The sequence below is a fragment of the Macrotis lagotis genome, chromosome X (genome assembly GCF_037893015.1).
Source record: "Macrotis lagotis isolate mMagLag1 chromosome X, bilby.v1.9.chrom.fasta, whole genome shotgun sequence".
NCBI classification, from domain to species: Eukaryota; Metazoa; Chordata; class Mammalia; order Peramelemorphia; family Peramelidae; genus Macrotis; species Macrotis lagotis.
The window spans coordinates 521,453,082-521,476,304 of NC_133666.1; the positions used below are offsets into that span (position 1 = coordinate 521,453,082).

General features: G+C 37.8%; 1 protein-coding gene across 1 annotated transcript in view; it reads left to right on the forward strand.

Moving 5' to 3' along the window:
* The window catches only part of ADTRP (androgen dependent TFPI regulating protein), a 132,141-nt gene that overhangs the window by 78,685 nt on the left and 30,233 nt on the right, over window positions 1-23,223 (forward strand). The window contains exon 5 of the mRNA XM_074207960.1: window positions 15,181-15,332. Within this exon, the coding sequence (XP_074064061.1) occupies window positions 15,181-15,332 (152 nt within the window). The remainder of the gene's footprint in view (window positions 1-15,180; window positions 15,333-23,223) is intronic.

A 23,223-nucleotide genomic window follows, 5' to 3' on the forward strand; every position in this document is an offset into this window, starting at 1 on the left:
TGTAATCTTTGCTATTGGGAAGGCTGAGGTTGATGGGTCACTTGAGCTTAGGAATTCTGAACCACAGTGAACTAAGCCAGTTAGGTGTCTGCCCTAAGTCTTTTACCAATATGATAGGACCCTGTAAATAAGAGGCTACCAGAACTGCCTAAGGAGATGAGAGTTAGTCCAGATCAGAAACACAGTGGGTCAATGTTCTTGTGTTGATTAATTATGGAACCAGACCTGTGAATGGTTGGTGTATGTACTTCCAGCATTGGACAGATAGAAAACCCCAATCTCCACCCTCCCCATGAAAAGTCACATAAGTCACTGCTTTCACACAATTTACCCTCCTTTTTAATACAACATTAAAGTCAAACACTATGATCAAATACTCAGTTTAATATGGACTTGGTAGGGACAAGGATCTAATAGTGAATAGAATTGAGAGTACTGCACTGAGGAGAATTGCAATAGGAAGAAATGGTATTTAGTGACAGGAACTAGTTTCAAGTAAGAAGAGAAAATGGTTGGTTTTGGTCTACTTGATACTCATAACTTTTTGCTGCCAATAGAATGAATTTTCTCCAGATGAGGAGATTTCATTTCAGTCTCATTCAATTTTTTCCTCTTTTACTTGGTAATTTTCCACAGTAATTTGACCTCTGTCTATTGACTAATATGGTAGTTCTAGATATTAGATATCTGTTAGCACTACTATATCATAACAGTCTGGGGTCCCACAGGGCATTTCATTTTGAGGACCAAGACAACCAAAGGCTGATTTTGGAGGAACAGGGATGGGTATGGGGAGAAGGAGTGACATTTGCAAGTCTTCTAAGAGTGATAACTACATGGAGACATTTTAAGACAATTACTAGTAGAATGGCTTACAAACATGCTAACTTGGTTGGTCAAACAGGGAAAGAATATAGCCAGAGTGAGGTAAGGGATATGGGCCAGGGCCAGAGAGAGCGTGAGAACCAAACGTGAGTCAGATTTCTGTATTAGTCCTAAGCTGGCAAATATTTCACTGCTGAAATCCTATTATGATCATCTAAAAATAGTCATTGAGGCCAATATCCATGGGGATTGTCTCATGCATGCTGCCTATTTTTGTTATTTTTCTGATTTCAAAATACATGCATTAGTCTATATATGGGAACAAATCAGAATGGCAGGAATGAATATATGTCTTTCAGATTCTTTGGAAGACATTAGTCACTGAGAGTGGAGACTAAGCTTATACCTGACAAGATTTCAGATACCATGCCTCTCCTTCCCTTGAGTCAACTCTTCTTCCCTCATCATTCCAAGATTTAGCCCAAATTGCTTCCTCTGGCATCTTTTGGAGGTGTTTGTGAGAAAAGGTGAATTCAGAATGTATTTTGCATTGGCATTGTGGGGTAAAAATTTAAGATACAAGTATAAGGACATAAGCATGTAACAAAATAATTCCCACAGGTTCCATTGACTAGAGAAACAGTATTATCAGTGGTCTCATAGACTTTTGGAACTAGTCCATCTCTCAATGAAATGCTCTTACTTTTCCTGAAAGGCAATGATATGGTAGAGAGTCCCTTGGAATCATGATACTTGGGTTTTATACTGTCATCACTGCTGGCAAGTCATTTAACCTCTGTCTACTTCAGTTTCTTTATCTATAAAATGGTGATAATAAGTGTATTGCTGGTATTATTATCTCCATTTTATAGATAAAGAAACTGATGCAAACAGATTAAACAATTTGAAATGCTTGTTTTGTTCAATGAAAAAAATAAATCTTAAGAATAATCATTTTATTTACTTTCTAAGATTGTTGTGAGGATAAAATGAGATGTTGTAAAATATTTTGAAAATCCTAAAACTAATAAGTAACTGAGCTTATGTTTATGATGAATGACTAGACTGGCAAGATTTCAGATGGCGGGGGGGACAGAGCCAAGATGATAGAGTAAAGGCAGGGACTCCCACAGACTCTCTCCCAAACCCCTCCAAATATCTTTAAATAATTATTCTAACCAAATTCTGGAGAAGTAGAACCCACAAAAAGACTGAATGAAGCAATTTTCCAGCCCAAGATAATTTGGAAGATCCATTGGGGAAAGGTCTGTTTCACCAGGGTTAAAAAGGGCCCCCAGTGCAGCCTGGCTGCACCAGAGATAACTGGCTCTAGTTATCTGGAAACAAATCACAGGGTACCTGAGTCCCTAGCAGTAGTGGTAGTTCTACACCAGAGTGAGATGGAGCCCAGTCTAGTGCAGGCTTTAGTGCAGACCTGGTCCCAGGGGATCAGAGCAAGCCTGGGGAACCACCAGAATGGAGCCACCTGAGGTGAGCTCAACGCGTGAATAGTAAGTGGTTGGGGGGATTGCAGAAGTCTCTTTGCTATCTCTGAGGCAGGATTCTATTGTTTTGCCCTTACTCAGATATAGGTAGCAGTGTGGGACCTTAATCTTAGGCCCTCCACCTGTAGCAGAGCAGGGACTCTCCTCACAGTTCCAGGACAGAAAGGAGTGCTTGTCATCATTCACAGACTATATAGCATAGGCCAGGAGAGGAGTCTTAGCCTCTCATAAGAACTTGGAGAAATAGATAATTGCAGTCCTTTCAGGGTCCTTGAAAAAGCTGCAAAAACTATCAAAAGCTTGAGAGTGTGTCTCCATCCTGGAAGCAGAACCCCCATCTTAACAAAGAGTTAAAATCAAGTCAGACTGGGAAAATGAGCAAACAACAGAAGAAAACATCCGACCATAGACAGTTCTTTGGTCCTATAGAAGATCAAAATACACACTCAGAAGATAAGAAAGTCAAAGTTTCTGCATCTAAATATGAATTAATTTCAGGCTATGGAAGAGTTCAAAAAAGATTTTGAAAATCAAGTAAGAGAAGTAGTGGAAAAATTGTTAAGAGAAATGAAAGCAATGCAGGAAAATCATAATCATGAAAACCAAGCAGCTTGTTGAAGGAGATACAAAAAATCATGAGGAAAATAACATGTTAAAAACAAGTTGGGGTTAAAAGGAAAAAGCAGTTCAAAAGGCCAATGAGGAGAATTCAATGAAATAGGAGACTTTCAAACTTACCTGATGAAACAACCAGAGCTGAACAGAAAGTTTGACCTCCAAGTACAGGACTGAGGGACGGGCAAATCATAAGGTACTTAAATGATGTTGAACTGTTTGTATTCCTGCATGGGAAGATGATATTGATAACTCCTATAAACCTTCTCATTTATTAGGGTAGTTAGAAGGAGTATATATAAACAAGGTATAGGAAAGAATTGAATTTGAAGGTATAATATATTTTTAAATGGAGTTAATGGGGGGGAGAATTGTATTGGGAGAAAGGGAAAGGAGAGGTAGAATGGGGTAAATTATTTTATGTAAAAGAAGAAATTAAAAACTTTTATAGTAGAGTGGAAGAGGGGAAGGAGAAGGGGTGAGAGTGAGCTTTATTATCCTTGGGATTGGGCCAGAGAGGGAATAACATGCACATTCAATTGGGTAGAGGAATCCATCTTACCATAGAGGAAGCAAGAAGAGAAAAGGAATGACAGAAAAGGGAAAAGGAGAGGTCCCCTTACTGGGGAGGTAGGGTGTAGGTGATATAAGGGAGGAAAGATCATTAGAGAAGTTAACCAGATACAGCACCTTTTTGAGGAAGGACAGGGTGAAAGGAGAGAGAGAGAATAGAATAAGTGGGGGTGGGGGGGAATGCAATGATGGGAAAGACAGCAAACCACATCAGCTGTGGGAAAACATAAATTTATCTGATAAAGAACTCATTTCTTAAAAATAATTCAGTCAAATTTATAAAAAATAAGATCCATTCCTCAATTAATGGATGATCAAGAGATATGAATAGTTTTCAGATGAGATTATCAATGCAATCTATTTAATTTTTTTTTAAAAGTCCTATCTCACTACTGATGGAAGAAATGCAGGTTGAAACAATTCTGAGGTGCTACCTTAAGCCTATTGAATTGGGTAATAGGACAGAAGGAAAAAATGGCAAATGTTGGAAAGGATGTAGGGAAATTGAGACACTGATGCACTGTTGGAGGAGTTGTAAAATGATTCAGTAATTCTTTTTTTATCCTTTCCTCTTTTTTTTATTTTATTTTATTTTATTTTATTTTTTTAATTCTCAGTTTGTACAAATGGGTTTTTTTCACATTAATAAAATATTCTTGTTTAAGAGTAAACAAAATACCCCTCCCCCCATGAATATAGACTTGCTTGGGCGATAAAGTAAAGGGGAGAGAAAAAAATTAAAATAAAAAAAATAATAGTAATAATTGTAGGTATGGCCAGGTGGCACAATGGATGAAGCACCAGCCCCAGAGCCATGAGCACCCGAGCCCACATCCAGCCCTGTAGACCGAACAATCACCCAGCCTTGTGATAAGCAAGCCATCTGATCCCCACTGCCATGCAAAAATCAAAAAGAAGGGGAAAAAAAGACCCAAAAAGAAATAAAATAGTAATCATAGTAAGGGTGGCTGGGTGGCAGACAGAGCATTGGCCCCTGAGCCAGGAGCACCCGGGTCCAAATCCGGCCTCAGACACCCAAAGATCACCTTGCTATGTGGCCCCAGGCAGGCCACCCAGCCCCATTTGCCCTGCACCCTCCCCCAAATAATAATAGTAAAAAATGTGCTTCAGTCTTTGTTCCAAAACCGACAACTCTGTCATGGGTGGATCACATTCTTTATGGTAAGTCCATTGCAGAAGTTGCTTCCATATTTTTCCAACGTTGCCATTGCTGATTGCAACTCCCTCCTTTCTTATTTCTCCACTGCCATGTACTATATTTTCTCTCTCCTTTCACTCTGACTCTGCTGTACAGTAGTTGAGTGGCACAGCAGACAGATCACTGGTCCTGGGGCCAAGAAGCCCTGAGCCCCCATACCACCCCTTAGGCCCAGAATCCACCTGGCCCTATGGTCCTATACAGGCCTTCCAATCCCAGCCCCTTGCAAGAAGTAAAAAAGAAAATGTGTTATATCTGACCACTCTCCCCCCATGGACCCATCCTGTCCTCCTTTATTCACATCCCCACCCCTTCCCCCTGCTCCCCCCTCCTTCTTACTTCAGATGCCTATACCCCATTGAATTTATATGCTGTTTCCTCTCCTAGTCACCTCTGATGAGCACAACGGTTCCCTCATTCCCCTTGCGTCCCCCCTTCCATATCATTGCAATAGCTCATTGTAATAAAAAAAATCTTATTATATGAAATATCTTGGCCTATTCCCCCTCGCCTTTTTCTTTCTCCCATTACATTTCCCTTTTTTTCTATTGACTCCATTTTTACACCATATTTTATCTTCGAATTCAGCCTTCTCCTGTGCTTCAACTATAAAAGCTCCCTCTACTTGCTCTATTAACTGAGGAGGTTCATATGAGTTTTATCAGTGTCATTTTTCTATGCAGGAATACATGCAGCTCATCATCATTAAGTCCCTCATATTTTCCCCCTCTCCTCCAATCTCCATGCTTCACCTGAGTCCTGTTTCTGAAGATCAAATCTTCTGTTTAGCTCTGGCCATTCCAAAAGGAACATTTGAAATTCCCCTGGTTCATTGAAAGTCCATCTTTTTCCCTGGAAGAGGACATTCCACCTTGCTGGGTAGTTCATTCTTGGCTGTATTCTAAGCTCTTTTGCCTTCTGGTATATTATATTCCAAGCCCTACGAGCTTCCAATGTAGTTGCTGCTAAGTCCTGTGTGATCCTGACTGTAGCTCCATTATATTTGAACTGTGTCCTTCTGGCTGCTTGTAATATTTTCTCTTTGACTTGGGAGTTCTGAAACTTGGCTATAATATTCCTAGGGGTTGGTTTTTTGGGATCTCTTTCTCAGGGGGATTGGTGGATTCTCTCCATCTCTATTTTGCCCTCTGCTTCTAGAATATCAGGACAATTTTCCTGTAGTAATTCTTTGAAAATGATGTCAAGGCTCTTTTCCTGATCATGACTTTCAGGTATTCCAATAATTTTTAAATTATCTTTTCTAAGTCTCTTTTCCATATCAGTTGTTTTTTCAATGAGATATTTCATATTTTCTTCTAATTTTCATTTTTTTTGGTTTTGAAGTATTGATTCCTGATTTCTGGTAAATTCATCAATCTCCCTGAATTCTATTCTTTGTCTGAAGGCTTTATTCTCCTCAGAGAGTTTTCTTATCTCTTTTTCCATCTGGCCAATTTTGCTTTTTAAGGCATTCTTCTCCTCAATAACTTTTTGAACTGTTTTATCCATTTGACCTAAGCTGGTTTTTAGCATGCTATTTTTCTTCAGCATTTTTTTTTTGGATTTCCTTGACTAAGCTGCTGACTTCATTTTCATGTTTTTCCTGCATCTCTCTCCTTTCTTTCCCCAGTTTTTCTTCCAACTCCCTCATTTGATTTTCAAAGTCTTTTTTGAGCTCTGTCATAGCCTGAGCCCAATTTCTGTTTTTCTTGGAGTCTTTAGATGCAGGAGCTTGTGCTTCCTCATCTTCAGACTGAATATTGTGACCCTTCTTGGGCTCATTTGCAAAATATTTCTCAATGGTCTTCCTCTTATTTCTTTGCTTGCTCATTTTCCCAGCCTGGGCCTGGTTTTGGGGTGCTTCCTGAGCTTTTGGGACACTCCCACAAGGATCTCAGTGTGTGAGGCTCTGTCCTCCCTCCTGGTCTGTGAATGACCAGAAGTACCCCCCTCTGCCACAGGGCTGAGGTGGGGGGGGCTGCTGTTCTATGGGGGGGCCTAGACTGTGATCAGGATCTGAATGTGGTCAGAGCCCCAGAGTCCTGTTCCAGGGACAGAGAACAGACCTCTGCAGTCTCTCTCTTCACTCCCCTCCCTCAGCTCAGTGGGCTCATGCCCTGGGGGCTTCTGCTTACTGGCTCCGCCTGCTTCTGTTTCCCACTCTGGGCTGCTGAAGGACCAAGCCGCTCGCTGTGTGCCCTGAGGGCTGGGCTCCAGGTGCTCACTCTGACAGAGGTCCCCCACTGTTCCCCCACTTTGTGCCAGGTGCTTCCTGGGGTGCAGCTCAGGAGACTCCCCCACTGCTGTGAGCTGCGGCTCCCAGTGCCCTGGGGCTGCCTCTGGGAGGCTGAAGTTCTTTCACTCAGGCGGGCCTCCCCTCCGACCCCGGGGAGCAGAGCCTTTCTGCTCTTTTCCAGGTTACCTTGAGTGGGAGAACTGCCTCAATGGGTCCCTTTGTGGGTTCTGTCTCTCGAAAGTTTAGTGAGAGTCCTTAGTTTCAAGTTTTATCACAGAGCGCCTAAGACTGGATCACTTCTTGACGCCATCTTGGCTCTGACTCCCTCCTTTCCCTGATTCAGTAATTCTGTACAGCAATTTGCAACTATGCCCAATGGGCTATATAAAAATCATGCCTACCTTTTGGCTTAGCCATGCCACTGCTAGGTCTATATTCCAGAAGAGATGAAATATGTGAAGAAAAGAATCTGTATGTATTGGGATATTTATAGCAACTCTCCTCTGATGGTGGGGAACTGGAGACTGAGGGGGATGACCATTGATTGCAGAATGACTGAACAAATTGTGGTATGTGATTGAGAAGAAATACTGTTCCGTTATGGGAAATGATGAACATGATTTTCTCAGTAAAAATTACACAAGCAGATACAACAAGAAATTTACCTTCTACAAAGTAACAGCAATATTGAAGGATGACCAGCTGAGAATGACCTACCTTTTCTCAGCAATGCTGTGATCCAAGAAAACTCTGAAGGACTTATGATAAAGAATACTATCCATCGCAAAGATAGAGATGATGGTGTCAGAATACAGACTAAAGCATACTTTTTTCCCCCACTTCATTTTTGAGTGTGTGAGCTTATATTTACTTTAACAACATGACTATTGTAGTAAGGTTTGTTATGGCTACACATTTTTAACCTACCCTAACTAACTTTCTTTTTCAATGATGGGGAGTGAGGTGGGAGAAAGAAAGAATTTGGAACTCAAGGTTTTGAAAGTAAATGTTGAAACTTGTTTTTGCATGTAGGTGGGGTAAAAAAAATTAAAAAATAGATAAAAAGATAATTAATTAAAAAGAAAGTAGTACCATCCTAAGGGGAAAAAATTTCAGATACTGTGCCTCACTTTCCCCTGATTCAACTCCTATTTACCCATTATAGCAAACCTAAACCACTTCTTCTGGCATCCTTGGGAAGTGATTGTGAGAAAAGACAAATTGGGAATGCACTTGTCATTGGCACTGTGAGGCAATAACTCAAGGTCTAAGTATAAGGGAGTAAGCATATAATAAAACAATTTCCATTGTTTTCTTCCACTTGCATTTAAGATAAGTTTGTTGGATTAAATTGACCTTAGCAAAATAATTGGAATGTTGGATTTTAGGAAATATTGGACAGAATAGAGTCAAGGACATATGCCTGTGATAAATCAGGGATGTTATCCCTGCTGTTTGACAGTATTTCATTAATTGCCACTCTTTGAGACTGGTCAATCAACCAATTCAGAACTACTGCACTATTATTATCATCTAATTTGCATAAAATCAGAAGATTATTGGCTAATTTCTTTATAGAACCATTAGATAGTAAGCTCCTTGAAGGCAATGGCTGTCTTTTGCCTCTTTTTTATATCCTCAGTGCTTAGCACAGTGCCTAGTGATGAAAAAAGAGTGATAACTAATTACAAAATAGAGTTGGTTTGATGTGGAAATCAAAAAAACCAATTAGATTCTGTCTCATGAACACTGATACTATCTTGTGTTGCCACATATATTCTTCTCCCTCTTGTGGTTTTTTCTTGTAAATTATCCTTAGGAAACTAGATGGCAGGTTTCATCTATTGTTTCATAAATGCAGGTAGATGCAATCAATCAGCATTTCTCAATTCTGGGGGGAAAATATATATTTGAAGATTTTGTTCACAAGGTTATTTGAGACTTTTTAAATGTCTTATTAACATCCAGATAATATATCTGTATGAGAAATAACTTGGCAAAGTAGACAGAAAATTGAACTAGTAGCCAAGAAGACCTAGGTCCATTCCTATCCCTGATATATGCTGGTTGAGCAAGTCACTTAATCTCTCAATGATCTAGGCAGCCCTCTAAAACTAATAAATTAAAGAAAAAGTGATAGTTAAGAATTTATTCTCTACATCTATATCTCTATTTCTATATCTATAAAATCACAGGTTCAGTTCTAATTCCATATTTCCATATTCATATCTATTAATATATTTATACCCACATCATATCATTACCAGTGATTCCTTTATTCAGAAACTTTTTGTGGTTCCTTGTTGTTTGTTATCTACTTCCTACTAGAAGTATTTCATTCATCCCATTTGTTAGTAATCTCTCAGGACTCAGATTATCTTGTTTCTGTTAATCTGTTGTATTCTTGGAAGAACATTCTTGGGATGTAGGGTGTGTTTAAGGAAGACCAGTGCCTCTGGTGTGACAGCTAGCAAGCCCTTTTCTGGAATACTTTCCACCTTTGATGTCCACCTGAGTCACCTAACACTCACCTGTGACTTTAAGAAGCTGCAATATGCACAGTGGCCACAACCAAGGAAACCATTTTGGCAGGAGGGCTAAACTAAGTTGAGAGTAACTGAAGGAATCTCAAACTCATCAGTGAATTGTGGGGGGTATCTATCCCAAGCATGTGAAGTTGTCAACAGGTGAAATGGTTGAATGAGAACAATTCATTCCAATGATCATGAAGGCAACTGAAGCCAATGCTGTGGGGCATTTAGAGCCTGGTTAGACATCAAAGAAGTCAAGGTCATCCACTGCATCTGGAGCCATCACCAGTTGTCTTGACTCTATCTTGCTATGCTGGATCATGATGTCTTTGGAAGAGTGAGGTGGTTGATTTCATGCAGCTCTATCTCACTTAAATCCAATTTCTGCACACATCAAAAAACATCACTCATACCACTTTACCATTCCTAAAAGTCCTGCAGCAACAGGCAAGTGACTAAGCAGCAGGTGCAGATACACTGGGAGCTATAGTCACAAACCTGTACATAAGTGCAACAGTAAGATTTGGCAGAACCCCGAGTGACCGAGCAGCCCTTTTAAGGATTGTACTGCTCACCTCCTGATGTGAGGAAGAGGCTAGAAAAGGTGTCCTAAAAATTGTCTGCTTACCTAGCCTAACCCTAAACAACCCTGGCCTGATTACTGTGGCAGAGAATTCCACAGTATGGTCAGGACACAAAAAATGTACAAAAACTTCTTCAAAAAAACATTCCATTCACTATGTATGCATGGAACATGTGGACACTCATAAACAACACAAGATCCAATCGACCTGAAAAATAATAGGTCTTATAGCAAGAGAACTCATTCAAATACAGATAATAATCCTTTGTGAAACAGGACCAGCAAATGAAGGCCAGTTTACTGAGGTCAGAACTGGATATACATTATTCTGCAGTGGCCACAGTAAAGGGGAGTGCTGTGAAGCTAGGGTAGTTTTTGCCATCAAAACTAATCTAGTCAGCATTCTTGAATATCTTCCAAAAGGAGAGAATAACAGGCTCATGAAAATGAGATTGCTACTTCTAGGAAAATGCACTGATTAATGATAGGGACATGATCCTAGAGATATGCGCTGAACACTTTCATAGTGTTTTTTTTTTCCCCCCAAGGCAATGGACTAAGTGTTCTGCCTAAGATTATACAGTTAGATAATTATTAAGTACCTGAGGTCAAATTTGAACTCAGGTCCTCCTGACTCCAGGCCCAATGCTCTATCCCCTGTGCCACCTAGCTGCCCCCCATATTGTTCTGAACAGCCTGTTATCAATCAATGTAGAAACCTTTAGCGGTTTAGCTCAAGCTGAAGTCAATCAGCCCCTACTTAAAGTTCCAACTGAAGAAGAGGTTTTGAATTCCATTAGACTCCTTTCAAGTGGCAAAATACTTGGTGCTGATTCTATATTCCAGTTGAGATCTACAAGGTGGGGCTACATTGCTCATCCAAAAAATGACTGAAATTTTCTACGTTATATGGTGTGAAGAGTTTATCCCCCAAGAATTCAAGGATGCCATTATTATCCATCTCTATAAAGGGAAAGAAAATAGAGTGTCCTGTGACAACCATGGGAGTATTTCTATTTTAATCATTTCTGGTAAGATTCTTGCCAGAGTCTTTCTCAAGAGGGTGATCCTTCCCCTGGAAGATGGTTACCTCCCTAAGAGTCAGTGTGGCTTCAGAAAGGGTTGAGGAACAGTTGATAGGATGTTTGCTGCCTGACAACTCTAAGAAAAAATGCCAGGAACAGAAGAGAGGTCTGTATACAACTTTTGTATATCTGACCAAGGCTTTTGATAGTGTGAGTCATAAGGGTTTATGGAAAATTATGTCAAAATTGGTTGCCTGGGGAACTCCATCAGTACTGTACATCAATCTCATGACTGCATGCTTGGCCATGTTCTGGATAGTGGAAGATGCTCTCTAGATTTCCCAGTCACCAATGGAGTGAAACAAGGAAGTGTCCTTGTTCCCAAGCTTTTTAGCATGATGTTTTTCATCATGATAGCAAATGCCTTCACTGAGGATGAACATAACATCAAGGTCAACTACCACACCAATGACAAATTTTTCAACTTGAAAAGATTACAAGCCAATACCGAAGTGGGAGGGAGTGTTGGTGCATGATCTTCTATTTGGAGATGATGGTGCACTCAGTGCAGCTTCTGAAGCTTAGATGCCACAAAGTATGGATCCATTCTCTGCTGCTTTTGCTAATTTTGTCTAACAATTGATACCTCCAAAACACAGGTGCTCCATCAACTAGCACCACACCATCTATATGTAGAATCAAGGACTACAGTAAATAGAGAAGTTTTGAGTATTGTGGACAAGTTCATTTACCTTGGCAGTGTCCTTTCCATGGAGGTACACATTGAAAATGAGATTGACATTTGCATTATCAGAGCTAGATCAATATTTGGGAGGCTACAAAAGAAAGTGTAGGAGAGAATGTCTACAGTTCTGTTATGCTGACCTCATTGTTATGTGCTTGTGAAACCTGGATAGTCTATTAGCACCATGTAGAAAACTGAATTACTTCCATTTAAATTGTCTTAGGAAGATGCTGAAGATCACCTGGCAGGAGAAGATATCAGACCCTGTCTGAGATCTTTTCTTGAGCTAAACTGCATAGCATTCCAACATTATTACAGAGAGTGCAACTATGGTGGGCTGGTAACCTTGTTAGAATGCTAGAAGCACACTTGTCCAAAACCTATTCTATGGAGAACTCATAGGGCAAGTGCTCACAAGGGCATCAGAAAAAGTGATACTGGGACACCCTGAAGGTCTCTCTTAAGAACTTTGGGATTCATTCTTCAGTATGGGAGACACAGGACTGCCCAGAATAGCATGTACTCATTAGTGAGGGTGCTGTGCTTAATGAAAAGGGCAGAATTGAAGCAGCTCAAAGGAAACATGACATACATAAATTTAGAAGACCCACCCCAAATGTTCTCATGAACTATTTGTGCCCAACCTGTGGTAGAACATCCTGAGCTTGTATTGGGGTGATTAGCCACACTGGGACACACTGTAATTTGTCTCAAATATAGTAATGTCATTTTGGTCTTCTTTGATAAGGAGAGACAAGAAGCCTTACAACCTCCCCCCACCCAAGACTACCTTGGGGAGATTTTCCCTGGAAATAATATTCCATCTCTAAGAAATTCAATTCATTTTTGTAAAATTTTCAAAGTTCCTACTATGGGTATACTGGGATTAGCATAGTTGATTACACAAAGAATGAAAAGCAAAGTTATTTGTGCTTTGATTTTTTAGAAACCTTCTGCTACCACTAACTGCCAAGCACTGGTCTGGATCAGTACCATTCACCTTAGTAACATGTTACCCCATCTGATCTGCCTAGAGAAAAGGCATATGGGTAGTGGGTGGAGTCATATATCTCATATTTAATTCCATTTCATAATCCTTTTTGAAATGATGCATATTTTTAACTTGTCAATCATTCTTTCCCATGGCAAATGTTTTCACAGAAGCCAAGTACATTTTATTCACTATTTGATTTCCTTCCTTCCTTCTTTTTTCTTCCTTTTTTTTTTTTTAACATTTATTCAGTCATGTTATCCAAGATGTGATACAAACTGACAGGCACAATTTTCCTTTCATGCCTCTATGCTGACTGCCCCTTATTAAATTACTGTAATCTTGCCTAATACTGTATTTGCATTTTCATTACTTTTCCCACTGTCAGGTTAACAGACCTGTAGTTTTCTTTGCACTTTCCCTGTGAAACATCAGAATTCATTAATCTGCCTTAGGAACTTTTCATCACAAACCTTAAAAAAATGAAAAAATAAACTATATATTTATAGAGAAATAAAAGCTTTCCAGTTTCTATCTTAAAATTGTTTTTGCATTTTTTTTATAAAACTGACCCAAGAGCAGAAGACTACAACTTCAAATAAACAAAACAAATTAATTAGGTCAGCCTATAGTAATTGCATTTAAACTTTTCCTTGACCACAGCTTCCTATTCCTTTTACCCTAACCTTTTTTTATTACTATATAGGGAAGGTTTAGCCCTCCTATGCAATCCAAACACAAGAGATTGACTTAGATATGCATATTTGAGTCTTTTTGGATATCATACTAAAAATTCACTGCTTATATGTCATAGCTTCATAGTATTAATGATTATTCTAATCATTATTATAATTAGAAAGCCAGAGAGTTTAAGAAATTATGGTAATATGAGGTAACTAGGTGTCATAGTAGAATAGAGTTCTGGCCCCTGAGCTAGTAGGACCTGAGCACAGATGTGACTTCAAACACTTACTAGCTATATGACCCTGAGCAAGTCACTTAATCCTGATTACTTCAAAAGAAAGAAAGAACGAAAGAAAGAAAGAAAGAAAGAAAGAAAGAAAGAAAGAAAGAGAAAGAAAGAAGGAAGGAAGGAAGGAAGGAAAGAAAGAAAGAAAGAAAGAAAGAAAGAAAGAAAGAAAGAAAGAAAGAAAGAAAAAGAAAGAAAGAAAAAGAAAGAAAGAAAAAGAAATTTTGTTAGTGTGGTAGTTTAGGATAATGAGTAGATTATCCTTAGAGTCAGGATTATTTTGGTTTTTTTTTAAAGGTTATTCTGCCCTAAATAAGATCCAAGACAATAAGTTTCAGGTGAGTTTTGAACTGATGAAGGAGTCCTCATACTGGTGAATACTAGATTGCATGTTTTTTATAAATTTGGACCAAGACCATAAGACTACAACTTTAACAAAACAAACTAATTAGGTCAGCCTATAGTAATTGTATTTAAACTTTTCCTTGACCACAGCTTCCTCTTCCCTTTAACCTAACCTTAGAGCAAATTTTTATACATTATCTACATTTAGGCCCCAGTTTGATCCTATTGGTCTTTCCCCCATCCTTTCTTTCCTCTCCCCCGCCTTTTTGCAAGGCAATGGGGCTAAGTGTTTTGCCCAAGGTCACACAGTTAGGAAATTATTAAGTGTCTGAGTTCACATTTGAACTCAGGTCCTCCTGACTCCAGGGATGGTGCTCTATCCACTCTACCACCTAGCTGCCCCTATCCTTTTTGTCAATGCACTCACACTGTGTTGATTAGAACCTATCCTCAAAGAAACCAGAGTCAAGTTTCACAAGTATGCTATTCACATAGAGATGGGCCAGGGACAAAACATATGAATTATAGCACAACCGGCCTTCAACATCAGACACATTGCATTGGAATTATAGCCCCCCAAATCTTAGAAGCTTTGTCTTTTATTTCTAGGTGAAGAAACAGAAGCCCCAGAGAAGTTGTAACATCAAAAAATATCGCACAGCTAATTAGAAGCAGAGCTAAGGTTCTTGATTCCTAGTCAAGGGTTCTAATCAGATGTTCACCTTCCTTTTCTTCTAATTTATATATGTAAGGCATCTGGCACCCACATTCCACGTTAAGCCAACAGTGTAATTTGTTAAATTAGCTAAACTGTCTAACAAAACAATAACAATGACAATTCCTTTTGATTTTTCATTGGAGGTGACTCAATTATCAACCAATTTCATCATAGTCGGCTTCCTCTTCACCAGTCAAGTTTTGCAGTGCAATTTTCTCCTAAGTAAAGAAAAAAATTCTATAAACTCTATAAACTCATTTCATGTTGTCCTAATTGGTGTGACTTTTCTATCTCTGCAGGGTCCTGAGGATTTATTATGTAACCAAACAGTGGGTATATCCTATATTTGCTAAGCTCAGTCCAGAGACCTTAGTAGCTTTCTTTTCTGCTGGCTATATCCTCCTTGCCTGCATCTACCTCCTTGAAGAGGGCTTAAACCATATGATTTGGGGTAAGTAATATCTCTTCTGCCTATGGAACTATAACACCAAACATTGCTTCCTTCTGTCTCCATTTTTCCATCCCTAGTTGTAACATATGGGAAAATTAGAGCAAACCAAACCATAGGTCATTCAGTATGTATTTGTTGGATAATAGATCTGATAGGACCATAGATTTAGAGTTGGAAAAGGCTTAATACATTCACTTTTTAGACAAGAAAACTGAGACCCAAATATAAGTTAAGCTCAAGATCACACAATAAATACATAAGGGAGGCAGAAATCAAAGTATTTCCTCTCATTCTAAATCCAGTGATTTTTCTCCTGTAGGAGGCCCCATGTTTGTTAATGTATTTGGTCAAAGGTCTCAGCTCTGGACAAATTATAGTTCATGATAACAAGGAAAAGGTGAGGGATCTGGGAGTGAGGTAGGAAGGATGGGTGGGTAAAGGGTGGGGCAAGGGGGAGGGTAAGGGGATTCTGTAGCAAATTCTCAGAAGCTCCGATCTCATTTCCTCTTCCCTACCTTGCCAACCCCCCTTCCCAATTACAAGTAATAAATAGTTTTGTTTGGTGAAAAGTCAAGTTTTAGAAATAAAGATACTTTCTACCCTAGATGAGAACATGGGATAAAGATTTTCTTGCCCTCTCAAAGGAAAACTCTCTTCTGGGCAGATTCTTCCTCACACAATATGAACATGGTCTCTTCTCTGTTTGCCCGAGGATCATATTGGATGACTCAGCCAGTAGGTTTAGCTTATCAGTGCCAGCACACCTACCTCCCATATCACTTGAATTGCTTCATAAATAAAGGGAAGCCACCACAAACCCATAGGTTCCCTGTCCACACCCTACACAAGTCTATAACTGTTGATTTGAGTTTTTCCCCCCCTTCTTCAACTGACAAAATTCCCTAAATTTATAGATGGGCTACTGGAGACAAAAAAAAAAACATGCCCATATTCCCTAAAAATAGAGTGGAAATATTCTTAAACATGTAAAAATATTTCCTTATTATTTTAAACTATTAAATATCATAAGGAAAACAGTAGGATGGCTATAATAGAAATCCTAGGGGAGCCATATAATATTAGAAGTTTTTTCAGTGAAACTGGTCTACCAGGGATACCTAAGTCTTGTGTTTTCTTAGATCCTTCTTGGTTTATATGATCTTCTAATTCGAATAGTCTTTTCAAAATCAATGTAATTGCTGCCTGAGCTAGATGTTTTCTATGTTCTTGGTTTCTACTCAGTGGATTCCAATTAGTAAGTATTTCATCCATACTTTAAATGTAGAAAGGTCCCTGTTACCCGCTTTCTATGGTTCTATCCAAAAGAGCCTTTCTTTATTTTTTAATCTCAACTCCCTTGAGAAGAAAAAAAAAACGTTTTACCCCTCTGTGTTCCTCAAGTATCTTTTCCTTGGCTTTCAGGACACAACTTTATGTACAAAGAAATTTATTATAATTTTCCTCATCCTCTTTGGAGACATAGGGCCTCTGACCTGTTAATAGATCCTATTCTCTCTCTCCTAGGTGGTTTGAAACTATTTATAGTAACTGGTCCTATCCTTTGTTTTCAAGTTGTTTTCTCTTTTTTAAAATTTTAGTTCTAGGTTGACATTTAGACTCCTACTCTATTTAGTCCTTTTGTTTTCTTTTATTTGTTTTTGTTTGTTTGTTGAAGAAAATTTACTTAATTTTAAATTAATTTCCATTCACAGGTAAAATTGATTACCTCTCCCTCCTAAACTAACTGCCACTATTGAGTTAAAAAAAATAAAAAATAAAACCCTCATAACAAATGCTCAGAATTAAAATTGTTAATTAAATTTGTTTATTTTTTCAATTAATGCAGATATTTTTCAACAATCATTTTTAGTAAGGTTTTGAGTTCCATATTTTTCTCCCTCCTTCCCTTCCTTCTCCCTTCCCCTAGTCAGAGAATAATCTAATATAGATTATACATGTGTATAACTATGTTAAACATTTTTATATTAATCATATTGTGAAAGAAGAATCAGAACAAAAAGGAAAAAACCAAGAGAGAAAAAAATAAAATGAATCTTAAAAATTGAGAATAGTAAGCTTTGGTCTGCATTCAGACTCCATAATTTTTCCTCTGAAAGTGGATATTTTCTAACACAAGTCTTTTAGAATTGTCTTTGATTTTTTGTAATGCTTAGAAGAGTACTATATTTCATCATCGTACAATGTGCACAATATTCTGCTCACTTCAATCAAAATCAGTTCATACATGTCTTTCCAGGCTTTTCTGAAATCTATTTGCTCAAGATTTCTTGCAGAACACTAGTACTCTATTTCATTCATATACTACAATTTGTTCAATCAATTGATGAAGTTTTTACCCCTTCTTTTAATCTCTGGAATACAGACCTAGTAGTGGTATTGCTGGATCAAAGGGTATTTTTATTGCCCTTGGGCATAATTCCAAATTGCTCTACAGAAAGAATGGATCCATTCACAATTTCATCAACAATGTATTAGTGTCCCAGTTTTCCCATATCCTCTCCAATATTGATCATTTTCCTTTTTTTGTTGTATTGGGCAATCTGATAGGTATAAAGTGGTACCATAAAGTATGTGTGTGTATATATATATATATATATATATATATATATATATATATATACATATATATTATATATATATATGTATATGTATACCTAGGTACCTTAGGTACCTAAGAGTTGTTTTAATTTACATTTTTCCAACCAATAATGTTTTAGAGCATTTTTCATATAATTTTTTCATCTGAGAACTGCCTGTTCATATCCTTTGACCATTTATCAATTGGGGAATTTGATTCACATATCAATATATTTTAGAAATGAGCCCTTTATCAGAAACACTAGCTATAAAAATTGTTTCTCAATTTATTGCCTTCCTCTTAATCTTGGTTGCATTAGTTTATTTGTTAAAATCCTTTTTAATTCAACGTAATGAAAATGATTTGTCTTACATTTTTTAATGTTCTCTATTTCTTGTTTGATTATGTGCTCCTTCCATAGATGTGACAGATAAACTATTCCATATTCTCCTAACTGACCTTTAGTATCAACTTTATGTACAAATCCTATATCTATTTCAGCCTTATCTTAGCATAGGGTGTGATATGTTGGTCTATGCTTAGTTTCTGTCATTCTATTTTCCAATTTTCCCAGCAGTTTTTCCCGAAGAGTGAGTTCTTATCCTAGAAATTGGAGTCTTTGGATTTATCAAATAGTATAATTCTACTGTTTCTTTTGTGCCTAATCTATTCCACTGATCCACTTCTGTATTTCTTTGCCAGTATCAAGCAGCTTTGATGACTGTAGTTATACAATATACTTTTAGATCTGGCCACCTTCCTTTGATTTTTTTTATTAATTCCCTTGATATTTTTGCATATCTTCTCGCATCTTCTCTTCTCTTGTTCCTCTATGTGAATTTTGTTACTATTTTTTTCTAACTCAAAATAATTTTGGGGAATTTTATTGGTATGATACTGAACAAGTAATTTAATTTAGGTAGAATTGTCATTTTTATTTTATTAATTCCTACTCATGAGCAATTGATATTTGTTCAATTATTTGGATCTGATTTTATTTGTGTGAAAAGGTCAATTTTTAAGAAATTTTGTTCTATTCTATATGATGAATTTATCACCTCTCTTTCAGGAGGTGGGCAACAGACTTCTCATTTATACTCTGGAATTGTGATTCATTTTTGCATTATTCATAATTCTTCTGAAAGCCATGAGGTCTTGGACTTAATGATTCCTTTTGTCAGATCCTCTAGGACTGGCTGGTCCTCCATCCAGACTTGTTTTTATTCTTGTTGAAGATAGATGCTATTTGAGTTCCTTTCTGGGCTTCACTAGTTCAGTCTTTCCTTTTGCTTCATCCTGTTCTGAGTTCCAGGTTAATCTAGTTTCTATAGTTAAAAAAAAATGTGACACTTATTACATGAGCTCAGACATATTCCTATCCATCTCTTATTCTCCATTAAAGACAGAAACTAGTGTCCCAGAAGTATTTGCTAGAAAAAAATTGATTTTAATTCATGGCTCAGAACCAAAATTCTGAGTTTGCAAAGACCATGTTTTTTCATATATATATATATATATATATATATATATATATATATATATATATATATATAATTTTTTAGAGGAGGAAAAAATTTAAACCAGCTGGTCAAAACATTGGAAAAGGGGGCAGCTAGGTGGCGTAGTGGATAAAGCACCCGCCTTGGAGTCAGGAGTACCTGGGTTCAAATCCGGTCTCAGACACTTAATAATTACCTAGCTGTGTGGCCTTGGGCAAGCCACTTAACCCATTTGCCTTGTGAAAACCTAAAAAAATATAAATTGGAAAAAACAAAAATGTATACATTGCATAATACCTATGGACCTCCCATGTTAATGAAGGAGTAGATTGGGGGTGGCTACTCATATTTTTTCAATCAAATTTTCTTTGATTTTTATTATTTTTTGGTATATACTTTTAATTTTCTTGGCGTGTAGTTGTTCTTTCTATTTATATTGTTGTACTTATGGTGTATATTGTTTTCTTGATACTCTTTACTTCATTTTGTATAAACTCAGGCAAATCTTTCCATGATTTTCTGTATTTTCATGCCTATTTCTCACAGCACAAAAATAATCCATCACATTTACATATCATAATTAATTTAGCCATTCATGGACATCTACTATATATGTTTACACACATGCATATACGCACATGTATACATGTACAATGTGGGTATATGTGTATATATATATACATACATATATATATATATATATATATATATATATATATATATATATATAAATGGCTTTATATCTTGGATAACTTTATCAAAGAAATTTGATACAAAGATTTTTTTTCCCATCTAAATACTACTCTTCTTATTCTAGGTTTATTAATTTTGTCTACCCAGAATTTTTCAGTTTCAAAAAAGTTTTATATTTTATCTTTTGTAATCTCCTCCATCTCTTGTTTAGTTTAGAATCCTTCTCCTGTTAGTGTGGGAGGTATGTGATCTGTTTCTCTTCAAAAATTTTCTTAATAGCATGATCTTTAATATTAAAATCACATCATCCTTTTATACTGAATTGTGGCTTATGGGTATACAGTGCTTGTCTATACCCAATTCCTGCCATAATACTTCCCAGGCTTCCCAGTTTTCATTAAATAAGGAGGGGTTTTTTGCTGTTATTTATATTTTACATTTTATAAAAACCGAACTATTAAGTTTTTATTTCTCTTCTAAATTCTATTATTTATGCTTAACTGTTGTTTAGATTTTGATGACAGATGCTTTTTTTTGCATTTTTAAAATTTTTTCTTGTTTCCCCTGATGACATGCAAAAACAAGTTTAGACATTCATTTCCAAAACCTGGAATTCCAAATTCTCTCCCTTCCTCCCACCCCACTCCTCCCTCATTGAGAAAGCAAGTTACTTGTTATAGGTTAAAAATGTTTAGTCATGAAGTGGAGCCAAGATAGTGGAGTCAGGGCAGAATTTCCCAGAAGCTCTCTTCCAAAATATTCCCAAAAACCTTAAAATTATGATTTTAACTAAATTTTCAAGAGGCAGAACCCACAGAAAGATCCAGTGAGGCAATTCTCGACCCCAAGGTAACTTGAAAGAGCAAGAAAGGTGCTGTTCAATGGGGCTGGAGGGGGCAGCAGCTCAGCCAGTATCATTGCACCAGAGGAAGGAGTTCCAGCCTTCTGGGAAGATTCCAAGGGGCACCTGGGTCCTTGGGGGTGCAGTTCATGGCAGCAGAAGCAGTTTCCAGACTTTTCAACCCAGGGAACACTAAGCATAGCTTGGAATATTGGCAGAGAAACCTCTGCCAGAGTGAGCATGGAACACAGGCAAGTGTGGCCCTCAGTGCATTGGCAATCCTCAATGAATCCCAAATCCCAGGAAATGGAAGCAAGCCTGTGGAGCCACTTAGCAGGGAGCTGCCCAGCAGCTGCTCCCAGATCCCTCAACCCATGGAAGGTAATTGGGTGAGGGGAGACTGTCATCTCTCCTTTGTCTCTGGGACAGGACTCTGTGGTTTTTCATCTATATTTAGACACTGGTTGTAACTTGAGGTCCCCCAATGCCATAGAACAGGGACTCTACTCACAGCTCTGGGGCAGAGGGGTGTGTTTGTGGTCTTCCACAGATCAAAGTACAGGCAGAGAAGTAGAAGGAACTGAGGTCCTTGTGGGGGTATCCCAAAAACACTCAAAAGCTTGGGAAGTACCCCAAACCAGGTTATAGGCTGGAGAAATGAGTAAACAGTAAAAAAGAAATCTGACCATAGATAATTACTTTGGTCCCATGGAGGATCAAAGCTCACATTCAGAAGATGAGAAAGTTCCAGTTTCTACATCTAAATCCTCCAAGAAAAAATAGGAACTGGGCTCAACCTATGGCTGAGCTCAAAAAGATTTTGAAAATAAAGTAAGGGACATAGAGGAAAAATTGGGAAGAGAAAGGATAGAGATGCAGGAAAAACATGAAAACCAAGTCAGCATCTTGGTCAAGGAGATACAAAAAATACCAAAGAAAACAACATGTTTAAAACTAGTTTAGGTCAAATGGAAGAAGCAATCCAAAATTTAATGAGGAGAACAATATTTTAGAAGTGGAATTTGGCAGATAGAAAAGGAGATAAGAAAGCTCTTTGAAGGAAACAACTCCTTCAAATGTAGAAACAACCTAAGGGAAGCTTATGACTTTGTGAGGAATCAAGAAACAATACCAAAAGAATGAAAAACTAGAAGAATACATGAAATATCTCATTAGAAAAACAACTGATCTGGTGAAAGATCTAAGAGAGACAATTTAAAAATTATTGGGCCACCTGACAGTTGTGATCAAGAAAAGAAGAGCCTTGACTTCATTTTTCAAGAATTTCTACAGGAAAATTGCCCTGATATCCTAGAAGCAGAGGATAAAATAAAAATTGAGAGAATCTAATTTCCTCCTGAAAGAGATCCAAAAAGCAGGAATACAATAGACAAATTCCAGAACTCCAAAGTCAAAGAGAAAATATTACAAGCAGTCAGAAAGAAACCATTCAAATATCATGATGCTATAACCAGGATTATGCAGGACTTAGCAACATCCACATTAAGGGCTCAAAGGGCTTGGAATATAATATTCTGGAGGGCAAAAGAGCTTGGAATAGAACCAAGAATCAACTGCCCAGCAAAACTGAACATCCTCTTCCAGGGGAAAAGATGGACATTCAGTGAAATAGGGTAATTTCAAACTGCTGTTGACATGACCAGAGCTGAACAGAAAGTTTCATCTTCAAGTACAGGACTCAGGTGAAATATAGAGAAGGTGGACAGGGAAGGCAAACTATGAGGAATTTCATGATGTTGAGTTGCTTGTATTCCTGCATGGGAAGAAGATATTGTTAATACATATGAACCTTCTCATTTAATAGAGCAGTGAGGATCATATTTAGACAAGACACAAGAGAGAGCTGAATATGAAGATATAATATATTTTAAAGATGGAGTCAATGGACAAAAAAAGGAAATTACTGGGAGAAAGGGAAAGGAGAGGTAGAATGGGCCAAGATATTTCACTTGAAAGAGTCAAGAAAAAAACTTTTGCAATAGAGTAGAAGGTGGAGGGAAGGTGAGGGTAAATGAGTGAGCCTTCTGATGAAAGGGAAGGCTCAGGTTGGCTAGGTGGCACAGTGGATAGAGCACTGGCCCTGGAGTCAGAAGTACTTGAGTTCAAATATGGCCTCAGACACTTAATTATCACTTAGTTGTGTGACCTTGAGCAAGCCACTTAACCCCTTTGCCTTGCAAAAAACTAAAAAAAAGTGAAGGCTCAGAGAGGAGACAACATTCACAATTAATAGGGTAT